Source organism: Rattus norvegicus, chromosome 7, assembly GCF_036323735.1.
Source record: "Rattus norvegicus strain BN/NHsdMcwi chromosome 7, GRCr8, whole genome shotgun sequence".
Lineage (NCBI taxonomy): Eukaryota > Metazoa > Chordata > Mammalia > Rodentia > Muridae > Rattus > Rattus norvegicus.
In genome coordinates, this window is record NC_086025.1 from 57,430,851 (window position 1) to 57,445,575 (window position 14,725).

General features: G+C 43.6%; 1 protein-coding gene across 22 annotated transcripts in view; it reads left to right on the forward strand.

Moving 5' to 3' along the window:
- Positions 1-14,725, forward strand: part of Grip1 (glutamate receptor interacting protein 1) — a 657,377-nt gene that overhangs the window by 610,350 nt on the left and 32,302 nt on the right. For 12 of the 22 annotated variants that reach the window (XM_063264317.1, XM_063264316.1, XM_063264320.1 and 9 more), the window contains 3 exon segments: positions 3,891-4,047; positions 4,573-4,684; positions 9,242-9,475. In XM_063264317.1, coding sequence (XP_063120387.1) covers positions 3,891-4,047; positions 4,573-4,684; positions 9,242-9,475 — 503 coding nt within the window. 22 annotated transcript variants of the gene reach the window in all.

Sequence of the window (14,725 nt, forward strand, 5' to 3'; positions counted from 1 at the left end):
TTTCAAACGTTCTGTATAGAAGCCACGTTGTTTTGTTTCCTTCTCTACATGAAGAGTGGGAAGAAATTAAAGGCTTTGAACAGGAAGAAGAGTGCTGGAACTTTACGGATATCTGAGAGTTACTATCCCTAAAAATAAAAACCACCATGCCAGGGCGATTTAGAAGCACCTACATTTGTGAAGCTTTATCTTCCACTCTGCAAATAAATAAAACGAAACTGTGCTCATCGGAAAGAACCCAGACTGAATTTTAAACCCTCATTATGACACAAAATAAAAACCTCGACGTTAAAACCAAGAGGCAGCAGACACGAAGGAAGTGGAGGGATAAAGTTTCCAGTTCTGAATCAAAGCAGTGAGTGATTACATACCACGTATAGTTTTGTACAATTCCTTTTATTCAAATTTTCAATTGAAACGTGATGTGTGGAAGCTGTGGAGATGCCTTGCTTGGTAACGCAGCTTCCGCACCGGCATAGGTGGAGTTAGGCTCTCTCCACTTACATCAGAACAAACACGACCGTCATGGACACCCCAGCACTGGAGAGGAGGAGGCAGAGGGATTCCTAGGACTTTGGATCCAGCCAGTTACCAGTTAATAAGCTCCAGGTTTGACAAGGGTCCTGCCTAATAATAATAATAATAATAATAATAATAATAATAATAAATAAGTGGAGAACATTTGAGATAAACACCAGACATAAATTTCTGGTACACAGACATGCACACTTATGTGCAAGCACACACACACACCCAACACACATACACAAACACATGAGCTTGTACAGAGTAGCTCCAAATGCAGGTGCATCTGAATTTCATGTACCGGCATAGCCACGCAATTAAAAACAAGGTTTAATTATATTTCTGCGGTCATTTTTCAGACACATGAGCCCACTGCAACAGTTTCGGTCTGACCCCACTGTAAATGATTGTTCTTCAGAAATTATCTTCTGGCCTCCTAAACACAGGCTTGCTTTTACTAGTCTAATTAATTTTCTCCACTTTAAATCACAGTATTGGCGTTTGCCTGCGTCAGTTCAAGATTGAGTTCGGCTGCTTATAAATGAAAACCAAAATGATTGCATTTAACCAAGAAGGGTGTATTGTCTCACAGTGCAGTCCAGAGCCTGGTGGAGGCAGGCAGCACCTTCGTGGCATCAGGAGCCACGCATCTTACTGTTCCTGTGGACTAGCGTCTCTGCTCTGTCTTCCCGTCACCACAGCCATTATCTCACAGACTCCGTCAAGTCTGGAGCATCTCGCCCACATTCTCACTTAACTCTTTCTCTGAGTGTCTAATGTCATAGTTCTGTCAGTGTTCTTTAGAAAAACCAAATATAGTCATAGACTCTTTTAAAAAATCCAACGGAGCTCGAATAATCTCTCTCGATGGTTCTCTGATGTCACAAGTTAAGGTCAAAGGACTTCAATTCCCAAACTTTATACCTGGGCTCCTCTTACAGCACGCTTTACTCCTTTATGTCCCAGACTCTTCATTATTCTCTAAGCAGGTTTGGGTCCCTAGTACAATACCTTGAAAATGATTATTGCTTTGCATATGTTAATCCACCGTGTGTGTGCGTGTGTGTGTGCATGTGTGTAATTGTGTGTATGTGTGTGTGTGCTCATGCATGTGTGCTCACGTGCGTGTGCTTGCACATGTGCAGAGAAGTACCCACATTCATGCTCCTGCAAAGTTAAGTGCTCATGCTAGAGGATCTAGGTCTAACCTCCAGCGAGAATCAGGGAACTTTTTCTCCTCTTGAACCAAGCTGTTCTAACAGTGATATGACTTCAGTTTTAAAGACATAGGTATATTGAAACTGATATATAACTCCTCTGTATTTAGGGATCTATCCTTCTAAATATTTCTGCTATATCTTTTTGGCCCTTTTATCTTTGGGGTCATTTCTTGTCCCAGCTACCAGTGAACCAGCTGTTTTGCTTGTATTGTTACATCTGGAACAAGAGTTGTAAGGATCCGGGCTGGAGAGATGGCTCAGAGGTTAAGACATTGACTGTTTTTCCCGAGGTCCTGAGTTCAATTCCCAGCAACCACATGGTGGCTCACAACCATCTGTAATGAGATCTGATGCCCTCTTCTGGTGTGTCTGAAGACAGCTACAGTGTATATAATAAATAAGTAAGCTTTTTTTTTTTCTTAATGAGTTCTAAGGTTTCTTCGGAGAAGTCTCTTGGCCACGGAATGGTCAGGGAACCTCATAGGTTATACCTAGCTTACCACGCAGCCCAGCAGCAGTGGGAGAGAACCAGCAGAGACAGCAGTGAATCCAGAGATTGTCCCAAGCTAGTCAGTCAATTGACTGGCCTTCCTCCCACAGGGAGGAACACATGTAATAGTCACAGAAACCAGAGCATCTCCTTGGGAGTGGAGAGAATGCACTGATGGGTTTGGAGGTAGAAAATACCCATTACGACTATGCCTTCGCCCTTCCTCTTTCCAGCTGGTCAACACTGTCTTCACAGCACTTAACCCTAATAAGTGTTGACATCCTAACTTCAAACTTGCATTTGGCTGTCCTTGGGCACCTTTTATGACCCAGGTTCTATCCCCCAAATGGTGAAAATAGGGCCCAATGCTGCTTTATGCTGAATTCCTTAAAATAAAATTCCTTAAATACAGTAAGAAACCTATGTGCTCTCTCTCTCTCATTCTCTCTCTCTCTTCCTCCCTCCCTCCCTCCCTCCCTCCCTCCCCCCCCCGTGTGTGTGTGTGTGTGTGTGTGTGTGTGTGTGTGTGTGTACAGCCTGAGGAAACAGACTAAGAAATGTGTAATAATTGTGGTCTAAGCTGTGGACTCCGACCTATTTCTCAGTTGAACCCAAAAGTATACTGAAAAACTACATACTCCATCACATATTTTTCTTTTCTTTTTTCTTTTTTTTTCCAGAGCTGGGGTCCAAACCCAGGGCCTTGTGCTTGCTAGGCAAGCGCTCTACCACTGAGCTAAATCCCCAACCCTCCATCACATATTTAAAGTTACATTCTAAATGTTTTCCTCAAAATACTTGTGAAGAATGTAGTTTGTATCTTGTTGTAAATACCCTTTAAATCTATTACTGTCAAAAATCTTGGATCTGTAGACTTAACTCACATTCAAGAGTGATATGTGTTACATAACCTAATTATTCCCTAATCCCCCACTGCCTCTCCCTTCAAGCTTATCAGACTTAACCCCCTGTCAGAAAAGTCAGTCTTTATTTGCAATTCGGATAACATAGCCATATTCAAGCCATCTCACTCTGACATCTTCCTTACTTCTGACTTTCAGAGAGAGACAGAGAGGTGGAGAGGAAACATAAAGGGGTAAATGCCTTGTTCTGAGTCTGCTGTGCTCAACGATGACCCAGTCTCCAAGTGCCCTTCTCATAGGAGCTAGGGTCTCTCAAAGTATCCCTGGATTTGGTGGCACCCTGGAGGGTTTAAATTGGATGAGAAATAAGTCTTCTTGTTAAAACATAGTGGAATGGTTATGGAAGAAGAGTCGAGAAGTGAGAACTGGTAGCCCCAGAGCTCTGACCTTCGTCATCCAAGGCAGTTTGGGGAAGATGGGGGGTGAGGGGTACCAACTGTGAATGGAAGCCCCAGGAAGGCTTAGGTACTGGAAACCGCTATTCAAAACCTTTAGTGTTGTATTTTAATTACAAATAATTAGGACCAAAGCCAGCTGTGAAGAGAGCTCTCTCAGAACAGCGAAAGGTCCCACTGCGCGCTCTCAGAGCAGTGATACAAGAAAGGTCCCACTGAGCGCTTGCAATTGTTCCTGCTGCCACTGCCATCCAAGCCCTTGCTCTCCAGTGACACCACATCTCTGTAGATGAGAAAATCCTCAGGGCCTAACTCTAACTCCTTGCTTCTGTTTCAGGCACGACTTTTCAGACTTCAGGGTACAATTTCAACACCTATGACTGGAGGAGTCCGAAGCAAAGAGCCAGCCTGTCCCCGGTCCCCAAGCCTCGAAGCCAGACATACCCAGATGTGGGCTTGAGTAATGAAGACTGGGACCGGTCCACAGCCAGTGGGTATGGTAGCACCCCTACTGCTGCCCCATCCAGGGTGACTTCCGGGTCTCAGAGGGAGGAGTCCCACTTCTCTATGCCCAATGGCGGCAGCTCTTATTAGCATTGAGTTTGTGAAGTAATCCACTTTGGCCGTCCATGTCAACCACATAGAAAGTTTCCAAAATGCGTGCTGCCCAGGGAGTGCGGGGTAGCACCAGGCAGCCGTTTCAGGGTAGCGCTAGGGGAAGTCAGCTTCTAAGAGCCATGTCTTCTCTCTGTCTCCATATGGAGCCGAGGCTAACCCGAAACAATTCCATTGGACACAGACTCCTAAGTGTTGAGCATTGCAGGTGTCTGCCACCAGTCCCAGACAAAAGAACCATACAGTGTGTGTGTGTGTGTGTGTGTGTGTGTGTGTGTACTGGAAACTGCTATTCAAAACATTTGTGTGTGCCTGTCGGTGTCTGTGTGTCTATATGTGCACGTGCGCATGCGTACATGCATTTCTGTCTGTTTTCCTTAACCCAGACTGTTTCTTGCTGGCAGCTTCGCCGGGGCTTCTGACAGTGCAGACGCTGAACAAGAGGAAAACTTCTGGTCTCAAGCATTGGAGGACCTGGAGACCTGCGGCCAGTCGGGAATCCTGAGAGAGCTCGAGGTAGCCCCGGTCCCACTGCTTATCTTGACTGTCCCAACATTCCTTTGTTTTGGTCCTTTTACGTTTGCTTTGATCACAGCAGTTCATTTAAAAGCTTTAACCCCTTTCCACAGGAGAAAGCTGACAGGCGTGTGTCATTGAGAAACATGACCCTCTTGGTAGCTACCTTTTCTGTTTCTACTTTTGCTTGTGAAGCCGCCTTCCCCGCCCTTGCCTTCTGGACAGCAGTTTGATTTTATACAATGCAGTTCTTACTGACTTGTGGCTTCTGCCATTGCTCCCCTGCTAACCCTGACTGTACCTGTTTCCCACCAAATCGCTAAGGAGCTAGCCCAGTCCCCCAACAGTGGTGCATTTCATTCTCTTAGCTGCTTTAGAAAGGTTTCTTTGGCATGTTTTCATTTGTACCTGGTATAGAAATTAATTTAATCGTTACGAGGAACATAAGAGGAAATACAATTATGTTGTGCTATGCCCTTGTTGATAATCACGCCACTGCTTTAAAAAGGGCCAGTCTACTTGATAAGTGGGCGGAAATCTTACTCCCTGCCTCGTGCTGTCCACTGAAACTTTAATTCCATGTTAACGTCACCTGAATCTGAGGAGGAACTCGGAACTGTGGGTGGTTCCTTAAACCAAGCTATGAATCTGCTGGCAGTATTCAGACTTAGTCTGGGACGGCCCGGAATGTTTCCTTTTATGTTCTTTCCAAGTTTCCAAGCTGTAAACTGTAAAGTGGTGAAAGTCTCACTTTTGTTTGATGTCATATGAGGTCCCTGAGTCACTCTAAGGAATGCGAATGGCCCAGCCGGGGGGAACCTTGCAATTCTAAAAACGGTTACTCTTCTTTATGTTATTTTGCTTCTCGGTTGCATGTGTGGATATTTTATGTGATTCTAATGTCTGTGGATCTGCAAAGAAAAATCTAAAGGGAAGCAGCAGTTTGAATTTATAGACACCGTAGTATTACCTGGCATGAATTCTGGCTTCAGAGCACAATTAAAGGACTCGGGCGTGGATAGAGATGCGAGCCACTGAATTCTCTTTATTGTTTTAAATTCAATTCTCAAACAGAGCACAATTCTTAAGGGCCAGCTGGTTTATTTAAACTTGTACCACCCCTTCGTGCATAGAATGTCAAGGGTCAGGCTGCATAAGGTACACAATTCAAGATTCAGGAGCAGTGCCCTCACCTCGTTTACATTGCCTCCCACGTCCTTCCCGTTTTGATGTATTTCTGTCGTGGAACTCTCTCTCTTCCTATAGCTTCCCTTACATTGGGTACATTGAAGGTGCTGTAAAAGAAACAGGATGATCCCAGGCCGTTGCCTGGAAACAGAGTCATCTCATGAAAGCAAGGGCCAGAAGTGTGTCACATCAGCCTACAGGCACCTCCTCTGGGTTTTAGGTGGTGTAGCCTCGAAAATTACAAACCCAGAAAGGAAAGGGGCTGGGCCAAAGGGAAGATACATTCTCAGCTAGGAGGAATGCTCAACAGGTTCACAGATTGGAGTCATATTTGCACTAGTATCACAGAAACTTCACTCGTTGAAATGAGTTCTGCTCTCGTGATTACGGAAACTGTGGGTTTTCTGTTGAGGCTACAATTCTGCCGATGAAATTTACCTTCACCACCAAACATTAAAGCAAACTGTGGAGTTCATAAATATGGATTAGCTAAAATTACGGTGATTGAAAGGAGAATTTACTTTAATCATTTTCATTATTGCAAGCAATAATTTAGGTCCAACTTCACCACTGTAAAAAAAAAAAAATGTGTAGCTTTCCCTGAGGTTAAAAACCCACACTAAGACCTCAAACAGTTTTTGGCCTCTCTTACCAGTGGTTGCTTACAAAAACCATAGGAATTGCTGGAGGATGGCGGTGAGCGCCTTCAATCCCAGCAGACAGAGCTCTGTGTTTGAGGCCAGCCTGGTCTGCAGAGTAAGTTCCAGGGTAGTCAGGGCTACATAAGAGAAACCCTGTCTCAAAAAAAAAAAAAAAAAAAAAAAAAAAAAAAAAAAAAAAAAAGGAAAGAAAGAAAGAAATTAAAATGATTCTTTAAAAAAGGAATTATAGTGATCTAATACATAACTAATAATTAATAGAGAACCTGAAGGGGCTGGAGAGATGGCTTACTGGTTAAGAGCACTGGCTGTTCTTCCAAAGGACCCAGGTTCAAATCCCAGCACCCACATGGCATTTCACGACTGTCTATAACTCCAGTTCCAGGATCCAACACTCTCACACAGACATACATGGAGGCAGAATACAAATGCAAATACAATAGAGAACCTGGTGTTTAATAAATGCAATAAAAATCAAGTACTGAGTTTAATGTTTCTTAATTAATGGTACTTGAACTTTCTTTAACAGATGAAAGTTTAACCAAGTGTCTGGATGATATTTGTACTTAAACTTTTATAATCCTTTTTAGATGCTATTCATTTGATTGAATTTCAGTTTAAATGAGCAATGCAGCCACAATTTGAAAACTTGGATGAGGAGCCGTTCTTGTGTCTCCCCCCGCCCCCCACCGGACCCTGGTAAACCCGTTTTCAGTGTCTTCTCTGGCAGCTTAGCCAGAATCCCAGCCCTCAGGCTCAGTGAGTCTTTTACTTCCCACATGCTTCCGGTGGATCTCACAAAAAATTGAGAAGAAAAGATAGATTTAAAAAAAACAGAAAAGTATTCTACAGAGGTAAGAATAACGGGTGGATGGTCACCATTGCAGGAAAAAAATCACTGGGTGCTGTCAGTTATCAAAGATTACACAGAGGTGATATCCGTAAGCACCATCAAGTGAAAGGTGTCCATGACACCAACACAGCTGACCATCAGGGAGGTATCAATCAACTCAAAAAGGTATCTATCAGAAATATACCGTTCTACACATGCCTACAGCTGCTTAAGTATTAAAGGCTCTTTTATTTAAAGGGGGAAGTTTCAGGTGACGAGAGAAGCCACAGAGCCTGTTAGCCAAGGAATAAGACTACAACCAGATTTATGGTGTACCCATACTAGATCCTTACCAAATGTCAGAACCTACCCGTGGGCCTCTTCTCCCCCGTCTATTGGGAAGGAGTGAGACCTATACCACCTATTTACAGAGTAATAAGCAATACCATATATGCAGCATTCAGCGGTCAGGAAGGACTTATCAGCAGCTAGAAATCCCATCCTCAAAAGCATCTGTGACCTATGTGGTCCAGTCAGAACCTGTTCTTTGATTCTGTTTCTCTTTGAGAGAGGTGGTAGAGTCATGTATATGTATGTCAATATTTGGCAACTACATTCTTAGAGGTGCACATAAACCGAACGTCAACGGAGAGTTGTTAACTCTTACAGAGGCAACAGATAATAATGCAGCTCACTTTGCAGCGTTCCCTCCAATGAATAGCTGCCCGCAGTGCCCTTGGTTCAATTACTCTATGTATGACCTTGGGAAAGTAAAATTCTTTGTGCTCCAGTCTCTTTCTATAAAGTGGGACAGACAAAGTGCCTACCTTATAGACTCATGAGCTTAAATTAGTGAACCTATTCAAAGAGCCCAACCAATCAAAAGCTATAGTTGCTTATGGCTTTTGCAACTATGTTTTCAGGCATGTTTACCGGTGAAACATTTATGTATATAAGCATCATCTAAGGATTATAGAGCTGGCCACCATCTTGTTTTTAGAATCTTGGCGTCCTCTAACTTGAGTACTGTCCATTGGCATCACAATATGCCACTTACAAGTCCTTTGTCCCTCCAGCTCTGAGATTCAGTCATCTGGAATATCCCTGGCTTTTTATTCAAGGGATATATTTGAAACTGAATAAACTGCCCTTTGACCCAGTGAAATCAAATTCAAGTTTCATAGTTTTTGAGCACATGGTTGAATCCGATGTGAAAGGGTAATTTTTAAAAAGCCTTCCTGAGAATAGAACACAACGGTGTTTCTAAGAAACACCGTCTGTGCCGTGAACTGTAGAAGCCAAAATCCTGATGAATATTAAAAGATGTGTCTATGTGCATCTTGGGCAGGTCACTGGGCCAGAAGATGCTCTTGACAGTGCCAGGCAGGCCGTGTTAGGAGAGCCCTTTGCCTCTATATCAGTAATCTCATTCCGCCCTACGGTTTGCTTCTGTTGGAGCCAGAGGAAGGATTACAGACAGCAGCAGCCTAGCCTCCGCTGTGAAGCTCTCCGGCCATGTCTATCAGAAGCACATGAATACCAGCTCTTATGGGAAGTTGCTGCTTCAAATACAGTTCACAATAAACTAATGTTGGAGCTTTTCAACAAGCCTCAAACATTGCTAGGGGTGGTATTTGATTAAATAAACTCAGGGGCTTAAACACTTCCATTGGATTCGAGATGCGCATTATAAATGTAACTGCAAACCATGTTCCAGACCTTCACAGTTCAGACAGTGCGTCCATTCTCCAGCCTTTAGCTATGCCCTGAAGACACCATATTTTGACTGGGCAGAAGGAGAGTTGTGCTTAATGTTGAGCGAGCAAATCTTTTCCTTACCCATGGTTTAATTGTCTCTGAAAATTGTCGATGCCACAGGCAACAATCATGTCGGGGAGCACTATGAGTTTGAATCATGAGGCTCCAACGGCTCGCAGTCAGCTGGGGCGACAGGCCAGCTTCCAGGAACGGAGCAATTCGAGGCCACACTATAGCCAAACGACTCGCAGCAACACTCTGCCCTCGGATGTGGGCAGAAAGTCTGTAACCCTGCGGAAAATGAAGCAAGAAATCAAGGAGATTATGTCCCCAACTCCCGTGGAGCTTCACAAGGTCAGTAGACCCCTTCGTCCTCCCCTGTTGTCTAACGTAGCAGCCACTATGCGTGGCAGTGATGCATTGATTCAGGCTCAGCAGTGACTTCTCCTGTGGGCTTGGTGAAAGAGAAAACCCACAGTTGAAAGGCAAAGCTTCAGAGACTTATGTCGTGAGACATGTCCCCTGGGAGGATTATCCTGGAAAGCGGGGAAGATTGATTTTTTTTCAGGCGATGTGTTTATCAAAAAGCGGCCAAAATCTCACAAAAAACTGTGAGATTCCAATGTTAGGTGGAGATTTGATGAATGAGTCTGTTCTCGTTGGAGAGTGGAAGGACTTCCTAGGCGTCTTTTTGTTCATCACTTCACTGGCAAGAGGCTTACAACTTGTTGAGAAACAGGCTTACTATTCAATTATATACTAACACTAGACATGAAACTTTCTTCAAAGCATTAGATTTCCCAGTGCAGTGTGAACAACCCTGGTTATGTGGGCTCCATGTTGGACTACAGTATTGTGTGCTTCACAGAGAAAACTTGCTCTCACACTTTGTCACACTTCAGAGCCACACACAGAGTTGAAGTGAGGCATATGTATACATGGCAACTATGGCAAGTCCCAGGCCAACATAAGCAGTCATAGGAAGGTTTAGTCAGCTACAACAGTACTTTATTCTTTTTTTATATATATGAGGATTATAAAATAAGTAGCAACTCCAACCTTGCTTTTCATGAGAACCAAGACCCTCCCTGTCATTAATAATCTACTAACAGAATTTCACTCAAAGGAGCACATAAGTGTCAGGTTGAAAGGAACTAACAGGTCACGGCTCCCTTTTCCTCTAATGATTTCAATTTCCCTAACCAGCCTGTGAAACATAGTTGTTTTGTGGTTGACAGTGTATGATGGAGTGGGGAAAGATACCATCGTGAGTTTCGCTCTAATCCTGGTCCTTTATTTTACATCCTTCCCTGGACACATGTGTATACTGTACAGTCATTCCCTTAAAGGATGTACTATCCATTTGTGGGGAGATGAGAAACCAGTGGTAAGACATCTAGGAAACAGTAGGGGAACACTGGGATCAGTACAACAATGGCAGCTAGCCTGGGCAGCCCCGGAATGCAGAAGGTGGCACTTCGTCCACTGTAAAGGAAATGGGAAAGCCTTCCTAGACATTGGCATTGACTGTGTGAGGAGGTGGAAGGTGGAGAGGCACCCAGGCACAGAAGGAACCATGTGCAAAGGAAACACCATGGTGTGTTTCAGAAGTAAAAGTATCCGAATATGACTAGGGTTCTTTGCATTAAGAGAGTTTCAGAAAAGCAAAGATGCTTCAGGCATTGAGCCCCCATTACACAATTTATCTTGTTTGTTTGTTTGTCCTGGATACATCTGCTTGGTAACACATATCCTACCTCACAGGTTGACTTATACCATCATGCCATAGGAAATCCCATAGCCATCAAATTGCAAAGGCTACATGGTCAATGTTAAGTCTGCTGTGCCAAGAAGAAACCCATCCTCCTAGTTTCCTTTGGGAGTGGGCGAATGCTGCCTTCCCCCTTCTCTCAGTTTCTACCCAGGTTGAGAAAATCATGCTTGTTTACCGCCCCTCCTTTAGCCTCAGAAAAAATGATACCGTCGTGCACTGGATCCCAACTGAATTCTGTCTGCTGCATATTTTAGCCCTCACAGTAGACATTTTTTAGTAGTCACTTATTATCATTCATAAGATAAGTTTCAGAAATTGTCTTCTTGTTATCATTCTTCTTTCTGGAATGAAGCTATTTCCTTAAAGACAGTTGCTTATGACCCAGGAATATAAACACCCTGTCTCCCTATGCTTCCTGAACTGAAAGTAGTCAGCAAAAATAATAACACTAAGCTAGATGTGGATATTGTTAAAGCTGAAAAAAATATTAGCTGAAAAAAATATTAGCGGGGCTCTGCTGAAATACAGATCTTATTTAAAAGGAGAACTCTATCTCACACTTAAATCTAACTGATAGCAGCGGGTAGACCAGTTGGCACATTTGTGCATCAGTGTGTGAACTGGTGGTTCATGGAATCATGAGCACAAATGGGCCACCACAGCCTGATAAATGTCATGTGGCTTTCCCCCACACCATTTCAGTCATTTCCCCTAAATATGGTTCTAAGTACATTTCTCTCGTAGATTTTCTGTCTTCCAAACTGACCCCCAACAAAATGAGGCGCTCAGAAACTAAGTGGTGCTCTAAGATGAAAGCCTCTTAAAGCACTTAGTTAAGAGGGGGCCTGTGGGCACATGCTTCAGGGTTCTCTAGGAAGCATCTGACAAGGTCTCAGATACCTTCAGCTAAATTTGGTTACCCTGATAAGCCATCAATGTGTTTGCTGCTTAGCGTACTTCAAGGCTTGAGAAGGAAATGGTCAGTCATCAACCAAAGAGACTGACCTCACCCTTGACCCTGTCTATGTCTCAGGTGTTTGCATCTTTGGGCATCTGACATGGTGGGAAATCGCGCTGACATGTTAATTTAGTTCATTTTCATTGCTGTGATGGAACGTCTGATGGACATGGGTTGTGGAAAGAAAGATTGAGTTTTGTTCATGGATTCGGAGAATGCAGCCCATTTCAGTAAGTGTGGCACGTCTGAGAAGCTCTCTTTATATCTTGGACCAGAAAGCAGAGAACCATTCTGGAACTGGAATCAGCCAGTGATAATACGCTCTTTAAAACCCATTCCCACCAACCAGCTTTCTCTAGTTAGGCACCACCTTCTAAAGTTTCCACAGCCTCCCAACATTCTACCGACATTTGGGGCCAATCATTTGTGGTCTACGTTCTGGGCTCCAGCTGTAATTCCACATTCTCTGCTTAGGGTGTGCAGACACTTCTGCACACTGGGCTTGAAGTCTGAATTGGAGACTGGAATGGGTAGAGTTCTGCAAGATCCCAGGTCTGGCTGAGAGTAAATGCTGGGAGCAAGAGGGTTGCAGGTGGTGCTTTTCTGAGGAGCTTAATGTTACAGCTCTTTTAGGCAAAGGCTTTCTCTGACAATCTTCAATGAAACAACTCTCTAAGATGATATTAGCTTGTGTATGTTTGTTTGTTGGGGTGGATTTGCATGCATATACTTTATTCAGGGTGAACCAAAGGTTATATAGTTTGAGGAAGAAGATGAGAATATCCATGGTGAGCAAAGGTCATTGGAAGGCTAAAGCACCAAGATGCTTCATTAGCATGGGAAAGCATTTCAGGGATCTCAGGTACAAGACCGCATTCCTCAGGTGAGGTCTCAGACACCTCCCTCCCCTAGAGAAGAGGAAGCCTTCCTGACAAAGTGAGTCTACCATTTTTGTACTAAGGGCCAATTTGCTGCTAAGGTCTGTCAAGTTAAGCAACAGGGTTTCCCCCTGACAATCATTCAGCTAGTCATGTTGTGAGGAACATTGCATATTCTAACATCGATAGAATAGAGTTAATCTCTCCTCTGATTGCACCTGCTTGTCATTAAGCCTTTGTCATAAACTTGTAGGGCCATGAAATGGGGCTACAGACGTAGAAAAGTCCTTCCCTTCTTAGGTTTGAAGGTATTGAAGCTAGAATACCAAGCAGAGTCTGAACAAAGGTGGATTTTCATTTCCCGAAAGGTTACGCAGAGGAATTTCTACTATGCAGTAGATCAGAGATCAGAGTGACCATAGTAGGTGACATGAATGTCTCTAAGCTTGCTTGCTGTTGTCTTTCTGTTTCAGTCTTTCTGGTGGTGGTTTGCCACTGGGCTAAAGTTTGGACCCATTCATGTTCATGTTATCCTTCTCACTAAAGGTTAAATCAAGAGAGGATGAATGGATAAAAATTAATGAGAACTCCATGTCATTGTAAGAAACACAAGGAAAGTCAAAAGCTCAAGCCCTCTGTCTCCTGGGGGCAGGCCACTAACATAACCTCATACAGAAGAAAGTGTTAGCTTGTCAGTTAGTTTCTTGACTGCTGCAGTGGCCAATCCTGATGGAATTGAGAGATGCCTATCATCTTAATAAATATACCTGTGGGTGTTTCAAAGACATTTCCATTACATATGACAGCTCTGGCTTAGATGATGTTATAAGCCATTCATAGGTTCAAAAGTTGAATAAGTTATTGGTAGGTGGTAGGACCATGGAAGGGGAAGCCTAGTTAAATGAAAGAGATGTGTCTTGGAAGGGCACATCTTATCCTGACATTTCTTTTACTTTTGAGATAGATAGGTACATAGCCCATGATGGCCTCAGACTCATCATGTAGCCTTAAACATCTGACCTTTCTGCTTCTACTCTATGGATGCTCAGATTACAAGGGTGTGTCAGCATTCCTGGTTTTCTGTGGTGCTAGGGACCAGACTGTGGCCTCCATGCATGGTAGGCAAGCACACTACCAAACTGAGTTCATCTCCTGCCTTGTGTCAACTCTGTATGCTCTGTATCTGGTCTCTGGCAACCATGATGGTCAGCCTCATTGCAGACTCAGAATCAACATGTCCCCAAAGACTCCATAGGTAGAAACTGACATAGTAAATTGAAATCCATCCTGCCTTAAGTTGGCCACAGTGGCATGAAGTCATGTCTCAATTTGCTCTCCTTCCGTTATTTACTCCCTACTGTCTACCAACATTTCCCCTCCCCCATCCTTCAGTCCTTTGGAAAAGTCTGGTATTCACCCACTACGGCCTCATTGCTGTTAGGGTCTTCTCTGGCTTAACTACACATTGTCCATATTCATTGATGAAGGCAGACCCATGAGCCACCATTCCCAATATGTAGGGAAAAAAGACATGCAGACTTACTTTCCTGGCTCTGTACAGGTGGAGGACACCAGAGCTGGAGTGCTTTGGAACTCAGTGTGATGGTGTGGCAAACAGTGGATCTACTGTGGACTCCTGTTCCTCCATCTTTCTCAATGCCAGAGCGTATTGAGTTCCTAAATTCAGTGCATGCTGCCTTCCTATTTATGAATGAATGAATCCAAAGTTTCCAGCACAGTACACACTGACATTTTGCTGTTTTTGTTCCTTAAGTACCAATTGCACTGAACTAATTCCAAGAGTTCAAACCACAGTTGGAAGAGCGAAACTTTAGTTGTTTGGGTTATAGATGAGAGATGACCCACGGAGTGCTTGTGAAAATACAGGGTCTCTGTGCTTTCAGGGACCCTGGGTCAGGAACACCTACATTTTAGCAACATCAGTGAATTCTCTTGAGGTCTGAAGATTGAGAGTCATGGACAGGAGTCTTGCT